Source organism: Prinia subflava, chromosome Z (assembly GCF_021018805.1).
Source record: "Prinia subflava isolate CZ2003 ecotype Zambia chromosome Z, Cam_Psub_1.2, whole genome shotgun sequence".
Taxonomy (NCBI): domain Eukaryota; kingdom Metazoa; phylum Chordata; class Aves; order Passeriformes; family Cisticolidae; genus Prinia; species Prinia subflava.
In genome coordinates this window covers 58015651-58033217 of record NC_086283.1, presented here as the reverse complement: position 1 = coordinate 58033217, position 17567 = coordinate 58015651, and the positions used below count along the sequence as shown (strand labels likewise).

The 17567-nt window shown below is 38.2% G+C and overlaps 1 protein-coding gene across 1 annotated transcript in view; it reads right to left on the bottom strand.

The window, feature by feature from the left end:
- PIGG (phosphatidylinositol glycan anchor biosynthesis class G (EMM blood group)) overlaps window positions 1–17567 on the bottom strand; it is a 91844-nt gene that overhangs the window by 61953 nt on the left and 12324 nt on the right. Inside the window, exons 7-8 of the mRNA XM_063422022.1 lie at window positions 9815–10032; window positions 7179–7460 (exon numbers count right to left, since the gene is read on the bottom strand). Of these exons, the coding sequence (XP_063278092.1) occupies window positions 7179–7460; window positions 9815–10032 (500 nt within the window). The remainder of the gene's footprint in view (window positions 1–7178; window positions 7461–9814; window positions 10033–17567) is intronic.

Genomic DNA, 17567 nt, shown 5'->3' with positions numbered 1-17567 from the left:
TGAATAACCATAACTGTACAGATTAAGATTCCCTACCAATCTGTAACAGAAGGTTCAAAACAAGTTCACGCCCTGTTGCATATGTGTAGAAGTAAAAATAGAAATCATGCAGAAATCTGGAGATATACATAATAGGTAATTCTCTATTAGCGGAAATCTGTGATACCTTCAACTCAGTACAGTGACAACCTTCACTACTCAAGTTAACAAAGTTACTGCCTGATGGCACCCTTGACATTGCTTAGCTTGAAATGCGACTTTCATCATAAAATCTACTTTAAACCTTTACCCAACTATTATTTACTTCACATACTGTGCTTATCTAAAACCACAATAATTTTTGTCTAATGCCTTCATTAGCTCAATTTCCTGTTCGCAGCAGCTAATTGGAATTGCCTTATCAACACTACCTTCACCAATAGAGCTAAAGAGAAAATGTAAGGGCATGAGAAGTCGAGGGCACCCATTCATTGCTGTTATCAGGTAATGAACAACTTCAGCACACAGAGAAAGCCATAAAAAGACCACAGAGAGGCACAGCCATGATAAATGTGCACTAAGGAGCATCATGAAGATGACCAAACTCTTCAGCCATTAATTGACAGGCTAACAAGAAATCAGAGGCATAGCTGTGAAGAGCGTCAGTCTGGACTCTCTAACAGATATGGGGGAAGTGACAGGACATGGGCGCTACAGATACCTGACAGCGCCCGTGGGTCTGAACCAACGCATTAAGCAGAGCTTCAAGAAAGTGTCAAGAGTGGGGGAGAGGGGGTGATGAGGAACATGCTGGAAATGGGCAAAGTAAGAGGAGAAAGGGGAAACGATTCAGTTACATATAAGCAGGATCCAGTACACATCTCTGACTGAGCCCCTCGCCTGGTCCCTTTGGTCTATCCTATCTTACTAAATCCTCTCCTATCTTCTGTTCAACTCCACTCCCATCTGTGTGCATTGCAAGAAGCCACTGCAAGCAGGTACCAGCCTGCATGTCAAAAATTTGAGACCACAGTGATTAAAAGCAAGCGCCAGAGGACACTGGAACCAGCAGGAGCTTCCTAACATACCTTAACAAACAGGATGGCATACATATGAAAAATTTTGAGAAAGACACTGTCAAAAAGCATTCGTTACCATTTTATCTAATTTTGCACTATTACAAAATACCATGAAGTATCTCTTAAACTGCATTTTAAACACCTAATAAAACAAAATGTAAAAGCCAGACTGAAATTACTGCATGCCATTTTCACTTCAGAACAAAGATCTCTGAAACTACTTTCACATTCATTTCTTTAACTACATATTTTAACCACATCATCCTCCTATATTTGACCTATGAACAAATTTTTTTAAAAAATCTTGAATATTCAAAGGGATAAATCTCACAGAGAACCTCCTAAATTAAAAGATGTACAGTGTACTACAATTCTTGCAGAGTTTAAATCATGTTAAAAGAAAATCAAATCAAACTGACCATTAAGCATGTAACAAGAAATCAGATATAAACAATACAAGTACCTCTGTGCATCATAACTGCAAATATCACTTGTGTTCATGACTTACTGAGTGCAGCAAATGTATTTTGGTTCAGTAAGCAAGACAATACAACAGAGAAGACAACAAACATACAATGCAAGAAGATAGTTAACATTATTAGGAATTTTGCTTTAAGGAAAAAAAAAACTTTCGCAAAATCAAAATTTAATGATATATATATGAAAGAATGAAGGAGCTGTAATTACAATTATGATCTAGTCACATCTCCTTCTTTTTTTGTGTTGTTAAAGAATACATTACCTTGAAGTAATTTCACCTAAAAAAATCCAATTGTGGAATTGCATTTTATGGAAATGGTTTGCTCTAGCTCACCCCTGGAAAATGTATGGTTTATCCCAAGTCTGTACCCTCCCTGCAGTATCGTGTATCTGTAACTCTATTGCCTGGAGAATGTTACCGCGCCCTTTTGAACCTCTGTGTTAAGAATGCAAAGACAGAAGGCTTGGCCTCTTTGCTCTTCTTCCCCCTGGAGGTCTCCAGACGCTTACCTTCCCTCTCCCCTCTTTCCCCTCTCCCCTTCCCTTCCCCGTCTCCCGCAGGACCGTGCTCCCTGCCTGGAGTGAGACTTTGAATAAACCCTCATCTGATCAGCACCTCAGCAGCCGTCTGGAGTCTCTTTGCCTGCCAGCACAGGAACACCCACGACCCTAGGACCCGGGGGTCTCCCGGGGGACCCCCCCCGGGGACCCCTCAAAATTTAAACTACAACATCCAACAACACAAACAAACACAAAAAAAAAAATCCCACACAACCAAAAAAGTTCCAAGAAGTTACACACAACAATAATGGGAGAAAAAATACTAGTAATCTGAAAAAATGCCCAGTTTCAATAAAGACCACTCAAGTTTGTTTAGTACTCTGTTCTGAAAAGCAAATACCATAAGCTGGTATTTGGAACAAAAGGACAAGGTAGTCTCTGCAAAGACCAAAGAGCATGAATTTCACAAAGCTGGGACAAGAACAGTACATGATGGATCTTCAGCAAGTTTAAATGCCAATAATTCTATCATGCTGACCTTAAAGATCTTGGCTAACTAAATAAATGAGCATGTACGCACCATCTGCTCACAGAGACAAAGGAATCTGAGATCCTAAATAAATGAGAATGAACAAGTCTGTGATACAATTTGTCTTCTTTGTAAGACATAACGTAAAATCTATAGTAGGATTGGTCTCTTGTATCTGGTTGCTGTCAGCAACTGATATGAAAACTGAAGAAATGATGCATTATCAATGGGGAACATACAAAAACCTCCTTAAAATTATGGCATTAATGTGAAATGTCTAGGGTCAGAAATCTGTATTTCTTGCCTGCTTGTCTCTCACAGTTTCAGCGAAAAGAGAAAACAATTACTCTTATATTCACATCAAAGGATTAAAATCCAATTACATTTACTGATAAACCTCATTTCAGATCAGAGTTAAATCACTATGCAAAATTAAAAGTTATGATGTAAATTATAATCTTAACAAATTTTGGAAATACATTCATCAAGGTTTTCTAAATTACATCTAATCCATTATATATGAACTCCACCTTCTCACGAATTCCATGACTATGGTGTCATATACAGTCTGACCTTGGATTATTTAGACTGTACCTAGTTTTTAGATTTGGTTGAAAGACATTGAAATGTAGGTCTTACTCTGATATTCATAGCTCTGTTTTTCCAGCTGCTGAACATTTCCAGCCCTCAGGAACTCAGCAGACACTCCAGATACTTAAAAACCTGTATGACTTTCAGTTTGTTTGATATCTTGGCAAAAAAAACCAACCAACTTAAAACAGAAGTTTTTGTTTAGAAATCTTTAAATACCAGGCTTCAAATGATGTAAGCATATCATCTCCCAAGCCAAGACAGCGTTAACCACTGATGTATCAGCACTACTATTTAAGCAATACAGAAACTGACCTCTCTGCCCTATCTTTGAACATACTTTGCTAGCTTGCAAAAGTGTCAGTACATAAATGACAGAGTACATGCACCTTTGACCATTAAATTTTGAAACTTCTTCACTTTGAAATAAAACCTCCTGTAGTCTGTGTTCTGAGTCTTATTCCAGTTATCTGGGGGTTTTGTGATTAAACATCTACAGTTAATGCCTGAGAAATTCTGCAACTACTTCCAGATGAGAAACATTTTATTTTTCATGCTCATCATCACTCACAATTTAAACCCTTATCATTATGTTCCCTTTTGATGCTTAAGCTCCCTGAACCCAGTCTTGATTCTCCATGATGGCACTATGACAAAGTACTACAGATCACACTTGCTCCTACATTTTCACAGAAGTTTAGGATAATTTTTGAACGCCGTTGGGTAAAGACACCACCCAATCATCTTTTTTCTCCCCAAGTCAGAAAATGCCGGAAGTATTTTTGGTGCAATTGCATAAAAATGTAACATTGTTCAATTCATCAAGAATATCAAACAAAGGAGGAAAACCAATCAATAAATGAACAGGTGCTTTAAAATAAACTGAAAGAAGGACATTTTGTAGATGTAATAAAACCCACTACAATTCTAAATAATGAAAATTCTCAAAACCTCTACTTGACAAGCCTAAACTTCTGTATTCTAGTTTCAAAAACACTACTAGTTTTTATTTCTATCAGACACAGGGCAAAAACCTCACAATTAGTAGTAGTAAATACCATGTTTAAATCAACTACAAAGCAATTACAGTAAAACTATGAACAAGAAGTTAAATTTTTAATGATTTTCTGGAATTCATAAAGGGTTGCAGAACTATTTAAAGCCTGAAGTATCATTAAAAGAAGGGACTGGTTCTGCTAGAAACACAGCAATCAGAATCTATAAATAACAGTCAGGAAGCAGATGCTAACACTGCCTGCACTGGTCTTCAGAAAATTCATGAACTTGGTAATCAGTTTCTATATTCAGCCACAGTGGGGTAAAAAAAAGCATTACAAATGAGAAGCACTTCAGAGAAATCTTTAGATGTGAACGGAAACAATTTGAAGGAAAAACGCTCTGAAGCTATTAACAGGAAAGCTTATCTTAATTACTTTTAAAATACCTACATTTTATCGTATAGCTTGAGCTTAAAAAAGGCTTTTAAACTTTCTTTTTAACCAGAAAGTCCAAGATTCAGGATTCCACTCCCACCATCAGAAGACCAGGGCTTCAGAATTCTTTCAGAATTGGACCCCAGACGCAAACTTGCAATGTGGAGATGCACAGATGTTTTGTAAACACTTGGATTCAAAGACATTTTAGCATAAGTGATACTCATAACTCACACAGAAGTCTCTTCGAGATCAACACACAGCATATAAAAACAACCTATTTCTCCCCCAATACCTAGGCATTCTGCTGAAAAGGGGATTAAAGCCAGAGATGAATGTTTGACACTGCTTCTTTCACCTTCTCCAGGCTTTGTATTTGTCTAAGCAGACCTGAAAAAACTCCCACCACATCATTCTGCAACAGCCCTGAGACTGGTAAAAATGTTAATCAGAACCAAGTCACTGCTTGTATACATGTCTGGAATGAAGGCACATACTAACTAAACCCACAAAATATTTCAAGTTTTCTTTGGAACTTGTACAGAGACAGCAAAGCCTCCCTGACTGATGAGATGAGATACATCAGTCACCTGTGGTACAGAAGTGAAGATAGGATGACAAAAATGTATTTCTACAGGTCTGAATACAAAGTATAATATTTGCCTCAACCAAATTTAATTTTAACCAAAATTAATCTTGCCAATCTTGCCTAAACCTCGTAAGATTAAGCTTCTCACATTTTCAGATATATCTCAGGTAGGAATAGGATCACAGACCAACCTGGGATGGACAATCCAGTTTTTTTATTTTATCTGCCCCAGGCCTGAAAAATCACACATACACACAAACCTGAAAAACGTTGCTGAAAAACTCATTTGTGTATTATCAACTTGAAGCACATGATCCGAGGGTGGTGAGACACTAGAACAGGCTGCCTAGAAAAGATGTGGATGCCACATCTCTGGAAGGTCTGGCTAGACAGAGCTCTGAGCAACCTGGTTCAGTGGAAGGTGTCCCTGTCTATTGAAGAGATTTGGCACTGGGTGATCTTTCATATCCCTTTCAACCCAGACCATTCTACCATTCTCTGATTTTTTGAGACTATCCGCCCTGAGAAGAAATGTATCATCTGTTGTCATTGCTTTCCATGCTACTGAAGTATGTAACTTTTATGCAGGTCTACAAAATTCATCATATTTAGATTTCTACTGTTTACTAAAATTAGAGAAACTAGTAACAAGATGAAAAACAAGCTTATATTTCATAGTTGTTTGTTTGTCATTGCACACCAAGTCTGTGGGAGATTTCTACACTGGAGCATTAATTATTATTTCAATTATTTTTTCTTCTAATTATTTTTTCTTCTTCTTTCTTCTTTTTCTAATAAAAATCCCACCTAGTCAGAAATTACGGAAACAAAATTATAATCTGGTATAGTTTGCATAAAATATATTAGCAACCTTACTTATAAGAATTTAGATTTGAATCTACACTCAGGAATTACAGCACATATCTGCACAGAATACAAAATTAATCTTTACTTAGGAATACTTAATCTCCTGAACTGTAAGAAATATAGCTGTTACAAAATGCTTCAAGTCAGAAAGTTTGCTTTTTCCTTGGTAGAGCATGTTGTCATATCATAAAAGCAATGTACTTGCCATATTATGTCACACATTTAAAAACAAGGTACTAAACCCCCAAGCTTGATTCTTTGAAACACAGATGAAGGACTGTGCTGAACAGAGGTTGTATCGAATGGAGTAGTATGAGCAATGAAGCTATTGAACATCAGGGACCTTTCAAAAATACGACTAACACGCAGCAGAAAAAACAGCTAGGAGCTGATTTTATGGTGTGACTGACAGCTCTTGGCACACTAAGTTTCACAGCGGAAGAAAAGACATTGCAAATTCTATTTCCTTGGAATTACCTGTATTCTATTGAACATAACAAAACTCCTTAAGTAAAATACAGAAAGTAACTCCTCACATTAAGAACACTTTGAGAACTCCAAAGATTTTAACCAACTACTTCTTAAGCCTCAGAAGTAGAATGGACAGATTAAATTATCTCCCTCTGTTGAATTTTCAAAACTATTAAAAAAAATCCCAAACGTTAATAATACCAAAACAAGAAAAGCTATATTGGCAAAGTATATTTTTCTTAGAGCATTCCTGTCTGTTGTATTATCATTGTCCTTTGTGCACACTGTAAAGTATCTTGCTTTAATTGCAATTGTGAAACCTAACTAAGTAAAAGCACAGGATTTGTACAAGGTGTAACTCTTTCCAGTCTCATAAAGTCAACTGAAAAATACTCTACAGTATTTAAATATTTCTTCAAATTATGTCAAAATAAGCACTTCTTAGATCTTCATCAGTTGGTATCATGCCAGCGACAACAGCACTTTTTAATTAAAATTTTAAATAATAATAGATACTCACACTACAAATAAGAATTTCTTTAAACACACAGAGAAAACAAAATTTTAAATGACAGTAATACGAATGATATAAGACAGTATATGAAAGACAGTATATGAAAGATAAAACATTTTGAACCATAATTAATGCATGCTCTCACCTTCGTTGGAAGTCTGGAATTTTCAAATATCTTTGCAATGGCAGATAAGATACCACACATGAGTGCAGAAATCAGCATCATCACTCCGACTGCTGTTAACCAGGACATACTGCAGAAATAGCACAAACTTTCTGCTGATGTGCATACAATGACATGAACAGCACACAGCATCAGACACATCAAGTAAAACAGCAGAGAGAACAGTGGAGGAGAGAGGGGCACTTCAAACTCTGCCCGCTTGCTCAGGGCTTTTGGAACACTGAGCAAAAGCAGTAGCAGAACCTAGAAAAAAATTAGAGGATTAGTACTCTAAAAACTGAGGTTAGCTAAAACATACAATAAGAACTCGCAAAAAAATCATTCTGTTGTCATCCAAGTCACTCTGTTAATATGCATACTTTATCAAAAAAAACTGTGAAGAACTATGTTGGATTTCTTTAGCCCCACTAAGATATTACCATACAAATGGGAGATCCCCATATTGTCTTTTCATTTATTAAGGGCTTAGACACATGAGTTCCCAAGTTTAATAAATCATTTGCCTCCTCACCTCGGCAACCAATAATATGTATGACCTTCATTCTCTGTAAAAGGCCTTTGACTCCCAATATCAAAATAGTTCCTAAGCAAACAAAATTGACCCATTGTTTGTCATCTCTAAATGCCTGAAGTCAATACACTCTGTCAAAGGCAATTTATTTCCTGTAGGAGAAATACAAATGTATGAGATCCTGCTGAGCTAAATAGTTTCCCAAACAAGGGGAAGTTCTCATACTATCGCAAAGTGTATGCTCAATTTCTAGCTTACGAATTCTCAGAGTATTTATTTCTTGTATCTCTCCTTATCTTAACTGAATTTATTGGTTTTACTTTCACTTTGCTCTGACCTGCACACAGATCAGGCAGAATTCCAAGTTTTGTCTTATGTAACTGTAGCAGCAGAGATGAATAATACAATGAAACTTCCTGACACTCCTATACAAACCTTTACCAAAAAGTGTGAGACTTCAGCCACACGCTAAAATGCTTTGCAAGCGGCAGAGATGGAGCTAGGACTAGACTGACATCAATCAGCTGGTGCTAGGGCAAGATTAAAACAAATCAAAACAAAACCAACTAAATCAGATCACTGTCAAACTGTAATCTTTCACTGTCAAATTTTTGACACACTACAGTGAGGTAAAGTAGACAAAAGAAAAAAAAAAATAAATGCTTTGCAATAGTCTGCTGCTTCTTCATATTCTACTGCATATTTCACTTGATTATGAAAATATGCAGTTTTGAGTATTACACTGGCTTAAGTCTTACAGTTCAGCCCATTATTCAAATTAAAACTAAAACAGCATTCATGGCAGGAAAATGCTTGAACTCTAGATATATACCAAACTAAATTTAGGTCTTTTGAGCAAATACACTGTTATCAGTTCGTGTCTCAGAAGTATTCTTCTCATCTGAAATACAGGATAACTGGCATTTATAGCATGCTGTAGTTTGAAGCGACATCTCTATTCTTATTTTTTCAATGAAGGTGGAAAATCAGTATCAAGACAAAAACATTTTAGAAAGCAAGGCAGTTTCTTGAGTATTGCACTGGAGAAAAAACTCCAGTCATTTTTCTGGAGTCTTGCAGTAATGCTGAGCATATACTTCTCAACAGACATTTCTGTGGTTAGTAGCTGCATATTTCTTTGATGAACGCTGATTGCGCATAAAACCTGAGATTTGTTTCCTAGAAATAGTAAGCATCTACAACTGCATTCCAGAAAAAAAAGTCCAATGTTTCAGATCTGAATTATCAACAGCTTGAATGCACAGGTTCCAGAAACAAAGGAACAAAAGAAAGATATGCACCTTCAGCTTTGCACTGAACTTTGTCCACCTCCGAATCTTCCACCTGTAGAGCAGGAACAGAACCTACCATCTCATGTACCCAAGGGCACCATGGAACTCATTCCTGTGAAGTGATCAGCAGAGCGACAAACCCCGCTGAGAAGCCTACCAGAAAGCCATTTCACAAGCACTCTGTACACAGAGAGCAGTGCATGGGAGACAAGGCACAGAGCCCTGCCAGGACGAAGGAGACTCAGCACTTGAGTTTTCCCCAAAACATCAGTTGGAGAGATCCACTTAAAATTAAAGATATGGTACATCTTATGCTAATAACTACGGGAGATATGAAGAGGTAACCCTACAAGCAAGTATTTATTTCAGGGTTCTTCATCTATCAGTACAAGGAACAAATCCTAGAACTGTCAAAGTTTGCCATATAAGGTATTGCCTGTTTGGAGCAGCTGTATTCAATACTAGATAAAGAAGAACAGCTAGGGATTTACTTGCCAGACTATTTTTTCCTAATGTAGTAAAGCTACTCAAGAATAGAAGGTTAGCTAATGTAGGAGCAATTGAAGTTGTAGCACATCCACATATCTACTGTAACTAAAAGCACTCTTGAATAATTTTAAAGGCCAGATTTTACTTTAAAAGGAGTATTAATCTTATCCAAACAGAATGTCAGCCAACCCTAAAAACCCATAGTCAGTAATTCTAAAGACCAGTCAGCAGTAAATGTATACTGTATACAAAGATACTCTACTTTTGTGCACTTAACTTTTTCACGGAAAGATCTATTTCCATACCTCCATAATGATCACAGTCCCCACCATCATCGAATACATATCATACTGTGCCACTTGTTTGCTTAATGAAGAACTCAGTGTCTTGAGGGCCTCCAAGTATTGCTTCAGGACCTTCTTGCCAAGATTTAAGAGTATTTCTGAGTTATTCCCCTCTAAATACAGTTTGATCCAGTTACCATGTGATTTTTCCGCTATCCTAAAATGTTCATATCCAGGATCTAGAGAGAAGGGGAGAAAAGAAAGGAAGCAAGAGGATCCATGAAAAAAGAAAGATTACTTGGAGGATGTGGTAGTGTATAAAACTATATAATTGCTGTAGCAGTTGAAAATTTTTTCACAAGTACAAAATTATACTATCTTCCTGTAACAATACCAGTTATTTGAAATAAAAGCAATTAATTCTAACCTAATAAACTGACAAGACCTCTAACAATTGACAAACTTATTAAAATAACCATCCATTTTTACAAAGAGTTTCCAGGACAAACAATTCAAATGCTTCAGATACGGCAGGGGTGGTAAGGGGAGAAAACAATGTTGTCCACTGGAACTACTCATTATCCAGAACATATTATGTAAACTAAGTAGGAAATCATCAAATAGCCGATGTCTAGAGAAAACAGTAAAGGAGACAACCCACACCACATGAGTTGTTAGTACAGGCTGGATGAATGGACTGAGAGCTGCAAGAATGGCAGAGCTCAGAGCGTTTTAATCAGCAGTGTACAGTCTTTCTAGTTGGAAGCCTGTTATAGCAGTGTTCCCTAAGGGTTGACATTAAGTCCAGTAAAGTTTAACTCATTCACCAATGACTTGGATGAAGGTACAGAGGTCTCCTCTCAGAAAGTTCCCTGATGACACAAAGCTGGGAGCGGTGGCCAATACCCCAGAGGGACGTGCAGCCCTTCAGAAGGACTTGACAGGCTGGAGAGTTGGGAAAAGAAGAAACTTCTGAAATTCAGCAGAGGCCAGTGAAGGGTCCTGCACCTGGGGAAGAACAACCCCAGGCACCAGCACAGGCTGGGGGCGACCTGCTGGAAAGCAGCTCTGTGGAGAAGGACCTGGGGGTCCTGGTGGACAATACGCTGTCCATGAGCCAGCAGTGTGTCCTGGGGGCCAAGAAGACCAATGGGATCTTGGAGTGCATTAGGAAGAGCATTGCCTGCAGGTCAAGGGAGGTGATCCTGGCCTCTGCTCAGCCCTGGTGAGGCACATCTGGAGTGCTGTGTCCAGTGCTGGGCTCCTCAGGACACATGAGAGACGTGGAGCTCGTGGATTAGATCCAGTGGAGGGCAACAAAGATGATGAGGGGACTGAAGCACCTCTCCTATGAGGGACCTGGGCCTGTTCAGCCTTGAGAAGAGGTGGCTGAGAGGGGACTTCATCAATGCCTGTAAGTATCTGAAGGGAGGGTGTCAAGAGGATGGTGCCAGGCTCTTCTCAACGGTGCCCAGCAAAAGGGCGGCAGTCTGCCTGTTGACAAGAGGCAATGCAGGAACGCAGGAAGTGCTACCTAAACATTAGGAAGAATTTTTTACTCTGTGGGTGGCTGAGCACTGTAACAGGTTGCATGGAAAGGCTGCAGAGCCCTTTTCTCGAGATATGCAAAAATTGTCTGGTCCCATTCCTGAGTAATGTGCTATGGGGGACCCTGCTTGAGCCAGACAGTTGGACTAGACAACCTGCAGTGATCCAGTCCTACTTTACCTAATCTGTGATTCTGCTTTTCAAATACTAGTCATTGAAGACAGTATGCATTCACAACACTAATTCTGATAACACATGGAAAGCAAGAACCTGACTTTCAGAAACTCGTATCTCACTGGAACTTATACGATGCATGACTATTCATAATTATTGGCATTTTTTATGAAAAATAGATATTTAATTTCACTTCACACTAACAGCACTTGCTATTTCCCTGCAATTTGACTTGAAAGGTAACTATAACTAAATACAAAAGATCAATTTGGTAATTTTTATTTAACTTGCAGTGTTTTCCTTCTTAGCTGAAAGTAGGGTAAACATTTGCTGTACCGTTTCAGACAAGAAAGGTTAAAACAATGACTGAAGTAACTTTGTGTCACAAAGACTTACGTTACAGCTCTTTTTCACTCCTCGTAGATGAACAGTGTATTCTACTTGGAAAAAACCCAGTATTTTTTGTTAAGCCTTTTCAGCACAAGTACATTATTAAATCCAGAAACATTTTAAATTTTATTCCAAGTGAATGAAGGTGAATGAAGTACTTCTATTCACAATTCATATGGTCATGAAAGAATTGTGCTTACTATTTACAAGTCTCTTATCATACAAGACACTTCATCATCTATTGTTGGCTGAATTCAAAGTGAGAATTTTAAAAGGCAATATTTAAGTCAAAATGTCCAGTCTGTTTTCCCCAGACTTCTGGCAGACTCCAAGGCATGCTGACCCTGCTATGCAGGGGGCTTGCAGGGATCTGACAGAAAGTACAATCCAGCCAGCAGCAAACACCTGTATATCAAATTACCTGCCAGTGAACACAGGGGATTTTATTTCCTTCCTGTCATTCTTTTAACTTCCCTGTAAAGTCTCTCTTCCAGTATATTTGAAATAAGAGTTATATATTCATACGTTTGAGGACATCCATAAAGGATCATCTAAAATGAGCTTTAATCAAACTGAGATTTGACATGACATTTTTTCATTATACAGAAGACTGAAATGAGTTCAAGCTATCTTTTGAAACATACATAAATTCCCTCCACATCTTCTGCTCCCTTTTCATGCTTCTTGACTAGTCTCCGTCTTCATTCTTTTTAGCTTTTTTATTTCATTCTCATCTACTTCTTTACATGCTAATTGCCCACCAAAGCCATTGTTTCCATGTTATGAGAGATGACTTTCAGCCAAACCCTCATGATTTAAAGATCTTGCAGACAGGAATAAAAGACCATGGTTGCCAAATTTCATTTCAGAACTCCAGTTATACTGGTTCAGTGGCACATTTATTTGCAGGAAGCATAAAATAAGAAGGGTAATGGACACTAAGTTGTTGGAGAAGCATTTTGGTAACAGGCAGGTAATACTGGCAAGTCAGTCCCATACAGGATACTTATAAGTCAAAATTGAAGCAAAATCCAAAGCAAGGCTTGCCCAGCTGCACATTTTGCAAAGCACTGCCAATGTTTTACTTGCATGGTATTACATTAGCAATTTGTGCTTCAGCCTCACTACCACCTTATTATAACCAGATGAATAAGCTTTGCAAGCATGTTTGACAACAGTTTCACTTAGGTCCAGTCACAAGCAGTAATCATTTAAAAAGAGTTAAAAGGAAAGAATGAATAAAATAAATTACTTCTCCAGTTTTAATATATAAATATCCCAGTAAAAATCAAATTATTTTAATCTTACACAAATTCAGGATCAGTCCCAAACTGAAAAACTTGCACTCATTTTAAGAACACCATCCAATTTGCTCTCAATCATGACTCTTTATTCCACTCCAAAATGTCTTTCAAAGAAAAGGTCCTAGTTTATCATTCAACTACACGTTCAGAAGTTCAGAACATGAGGGAAGCAATGCTAGATACCTAGGGCTGCCTATCTTACACTGAGGTATGAGCTTGCTCAAAGACCCCAAGTGTGTTTTTAGATAATTCTTTCAGCTTTTTAATTTTTGCTAGCTATTTGTATTCTCCTTTTTCAGACTTTTTCTTTAGCTGCATGTATCCACATCTATCAAAAGAAAACTTCATACCTCACATTACAATTTATTAGCATGTTTCAAAAAGATATGCTTTAAATAATAAAGCCCTTAGTCAAGCTTCAAGTTTCTCATGTAAAATTTAATTTACTTGAAAATAGGTTTAAGCATGAGGATTCTTTTGGATCTCAATAAAGCAAAGCCCAAGTCCCATTAAATGTTGTACAACCTCTTAGTTTGAAAATGTGTGTTTATATGAACAAACATGGGGGGGGGAAAAGTTACTGACCTGCCTTCATTCTGCTCTTTAATTATTAACAGATATACTTAAAACACACTTGAAGATGAAAAGAAATTTTTGTGTCCTGTTATAGTTTGCTCTTAACATTGGAGCAGCTGAATCCAGGGAAATTCATAGCCTCTTCATGAAACAGCTTGTAAAGGTCATTCTGCTTTCCCATCTGACTGCAATTCAACTCAAATGACATCTGACTTCATCTCATTGTCTTAAGAAGGAAACTAGTATTCCACCAAAAAGGAATGCATATTTTATGATATAGCTTAAAATGGGTGAGTCTTTTCCTGCTATGACTGACTCAGTCAAAATCCTCATGGTCCCAACAGCTGGTGGATGCACTAACCCCTGTGCTGTAAATTATAGCACTGGGCAGGCATGCCATGTTTTCCCCTTCAGTAGAGCTTATTGGTTTTGACCTCAAGAGTTGAAAACAATATACATGTATTTTTTAAGGCAGGAAGGCTTATGCTATCCTTGCAAGTACTTTCAAGGATATCTTTTACTTTAAACTGAAGTTCCAATCATAGGCATTTCTCTTAGCACTGAAATGAAATGTTATGATCCACTAAATGATCCACTAGATAAGCATCTGCATTGGAAAGCTTGAAACTGCAGCAGCAGTTTCAATATGCGTGATGTCCAGCTAAGCAACTGTGAGTCATGTCCAACTGACTCCAATTATCTTTTGGGGTTTCTTTCCCTCAAAAAACCTGGCAGCAGACTTTTTCTGTGGAATTCAGAAATCATATAGTCCAAGAGCTGTCAGCACAACTCTGATGAGTGTTCAGATGTTCTACAAATAAAGATCAAAAGGCTCTGAGCAGGGTAGGCTAAAAAGATTGCTCAGATCTGTGTCCAGCCAGGTCTTGAATGTTTACAGGTACAAAGCCTCCACAACCTCTCTTGCCAACTCATTCCAGTGTTTGACAAATCTTACCTAAAAAGGTTTCCTCTGAATTTTTTGTGGGGACCACCAACTAGATCCTGGTTCCATCTTGTTTATTCCCTCCCATCATGTATTACCTACATTGATAGAACTCCTCCTGAGCAGTCAAAGCACCCTCAGCCCCTCCACATACGACAGACGTTCCAATCCCTTAATCACTTTCATGACCATGCACTGCACTCATTATGTTATATCTACCACTACACTGTGGTACTGAGAAGCCCAGCACCAGACCCAAGACTCCTGCTGTCCATCACCACAGCTGACACAAGAGGCAGGATTGACCAGCTGATGACTGTCCCCTAATGCCAACTTGGATGCTATCACCCTTCCTCTCATGAGGGTGCTCTGCTGTCTAATGTTAACCTGTTGTCCTCAGTCTCAGCCCGTGGCTGTTCTTCCAGCTGTTTCCAGTCAGTCAAAATCCAATCTGCATGAGTACAATGGGATTACTTATCCCAGGTGTAGGATTTGGCATTTCCCTCTGCTGAACCTTAAGAGGTTCCTGTCAGCCCATTTCTGCCACCTGTCAAAGTGCCTCTGAGTGGCAGCAGACCCACCTGTTGCATCAAGCACTTCGCCCAGATTTCTGTTGTGTCCTTCCCTTGCTGACACATCACTTTGTCCCACTGGCCAGATCACTGATGAAGATGTTAAATAGTTCTGGCTTGAGTCAAGCTCTGTGGTTGATCACAACAGCCTTCAGGGGTACTTTGTGCTGCTGATCACATTCACATGAATCCAGCAGCTGAGACACTTTTCAGTCCATCTCACTGTCCAGTTATCTAGCCTGAAATGCAACAGGATGGCTGAAGCACCACATAAGCACCACGGATAGTGAATGTAGGACTTCCTCTAGTTGTCTGGAAAGCTACAAATTCCTTACGATCCAACTGTCTGCACACTAGACACCCATACAATATTGCCCATATTGATCTGTGCACTAATCCTGACCCAGAAGATCTCAACTATTTCATCATCGACTCCCAGCTACATGCTACACGCCTGTCACCACTCTCTCACATCTCTCACATTCATCTTCCCTCCTCACATTCCCAACTTAAAATCTTAGAATTGTAGAATTATTCAGGCTGGAAGGTAGCTTTTAAGATTATCTTGTTCATCACCAGTACTGTTAATGGAGACATATTTTGCTAGATCACCACTCATTATTGGTTTCCAATTAGACATTAAGCCACCGACTTTACAGACATGCAGCCAATTTCTCATTCATTACAGAGTCCATTTGTCAAACCATATCACTCTAACAACAGCAGCAGAAATGTTCAGGGAGGCTTTAACAAGGGCCTTACAGAAGTCTAAGTAGATGACATCTTTTGTCCATGGATGCATTTACTCCATTATAGAAGAGCACTAAATTAGCCTTACCAAGAACAGAGGTGAAGCTGACTGGTTAAGCAGTTGCCACGATCCTCCTTTTTACCTTTTTTGAAAAGATGGGAACCTTCTTGAACATGAATCAGACTACTGAATATAATAACTTCTCTGCAAGGTAACGTCTTTCTAGGGGAATCCTGACACATGTGTATGTGCCTGTAGTGGGGTAGTGGGATGGCATTTATCTTCACTGAAATGCCATGCAAAACGAATGGCCATTCAGGCATGCTCATATTAGTCACTCGAGTTAGTGACATTGTCTTTAGTATTTCCAAGCCTGAAGTACCCACATCTGACAACACTAAACAAACAGAACACACTATTTCCCTGCCAGTCTTAACTGAACAGACCAAAGTATTAACCAATAGCCTTGCACATCTAGGACACTCTAAGAAATACAGACGCCCTCTAAGAAGTCTACAGAAATATGGGAAATTGACATTAAGACTATAAAAAAAGCTACTATGACTTGGACCTAGACTAGCACTATGTTACTGTCACTTTATGTTAGTGAAAGGAGAGAAGGTCATTGTGGATGCTTTGCCTGCCAAACTCTTTCCAGTAAGGAAGCACCTCTAATAAGTTTGCAGTCACAAGTAAGCAGCATAAAAAATTCTTACATTTTTATCCTCAGTAATTTTGACTTTCATTTCTCAGATGAAAGCTACAAGTTGAAATCAAGCTGTTCCCAGACAAAAAAAAAAAATTTAAATGGGCATATAAACCAGAAGGCGGTAGTTTCATCAGTGTTTGCAGAAATACTGTCAGATAGAGTTTTGTGGTGGCATTTTCAGCAACACAGTCATATCCTGAACAGGGCAAGTTCCTCACTTGACACAGCTGGGTTAAGTGAAATCTGTGCAGAAAAAAAATCTCAGAACAGATGGAGCATGGGTCCTCCTATAGGCACGTTGCTGCAACAACCAGAAATTGTTCTGCTGAAATTCCTGAACAAGGTTTAATTATGATTAGAAGCTGTGATGTTGAAAGATTCTTGACCTAGAATAATCATTTATGTTGCTATCCACTTTAATTATTCCTAGCTGTAAAACAACTCTGCATTCTCATCAAGTTATTTTAATAATTCAACAGATTATAAATCAATTGACAAGCTTCACAGTCACTTTAAAACATCTTCTAATGTCAATGGTAAAATATTCTCCTTTACCCTCTGACTCTTTTTTTTCAAAACATTACCGTATTAACTTCATTATTTATACTTCAGTTTGCATCACGCTTCCTAATGAAACACCACACTTTGCTAGCTTTGGTTTATTTTTTTCTAATTGTTTTTTATTCTTTCCTCCAAATACACACACATACACACATGCATTTTTAATAAGCAGTTCTCTAGGTCCTCATTCCAAGTAAATACATAAAAATGAAATGAAAAGTTCATTTACCCCAAATTATCTCCCAG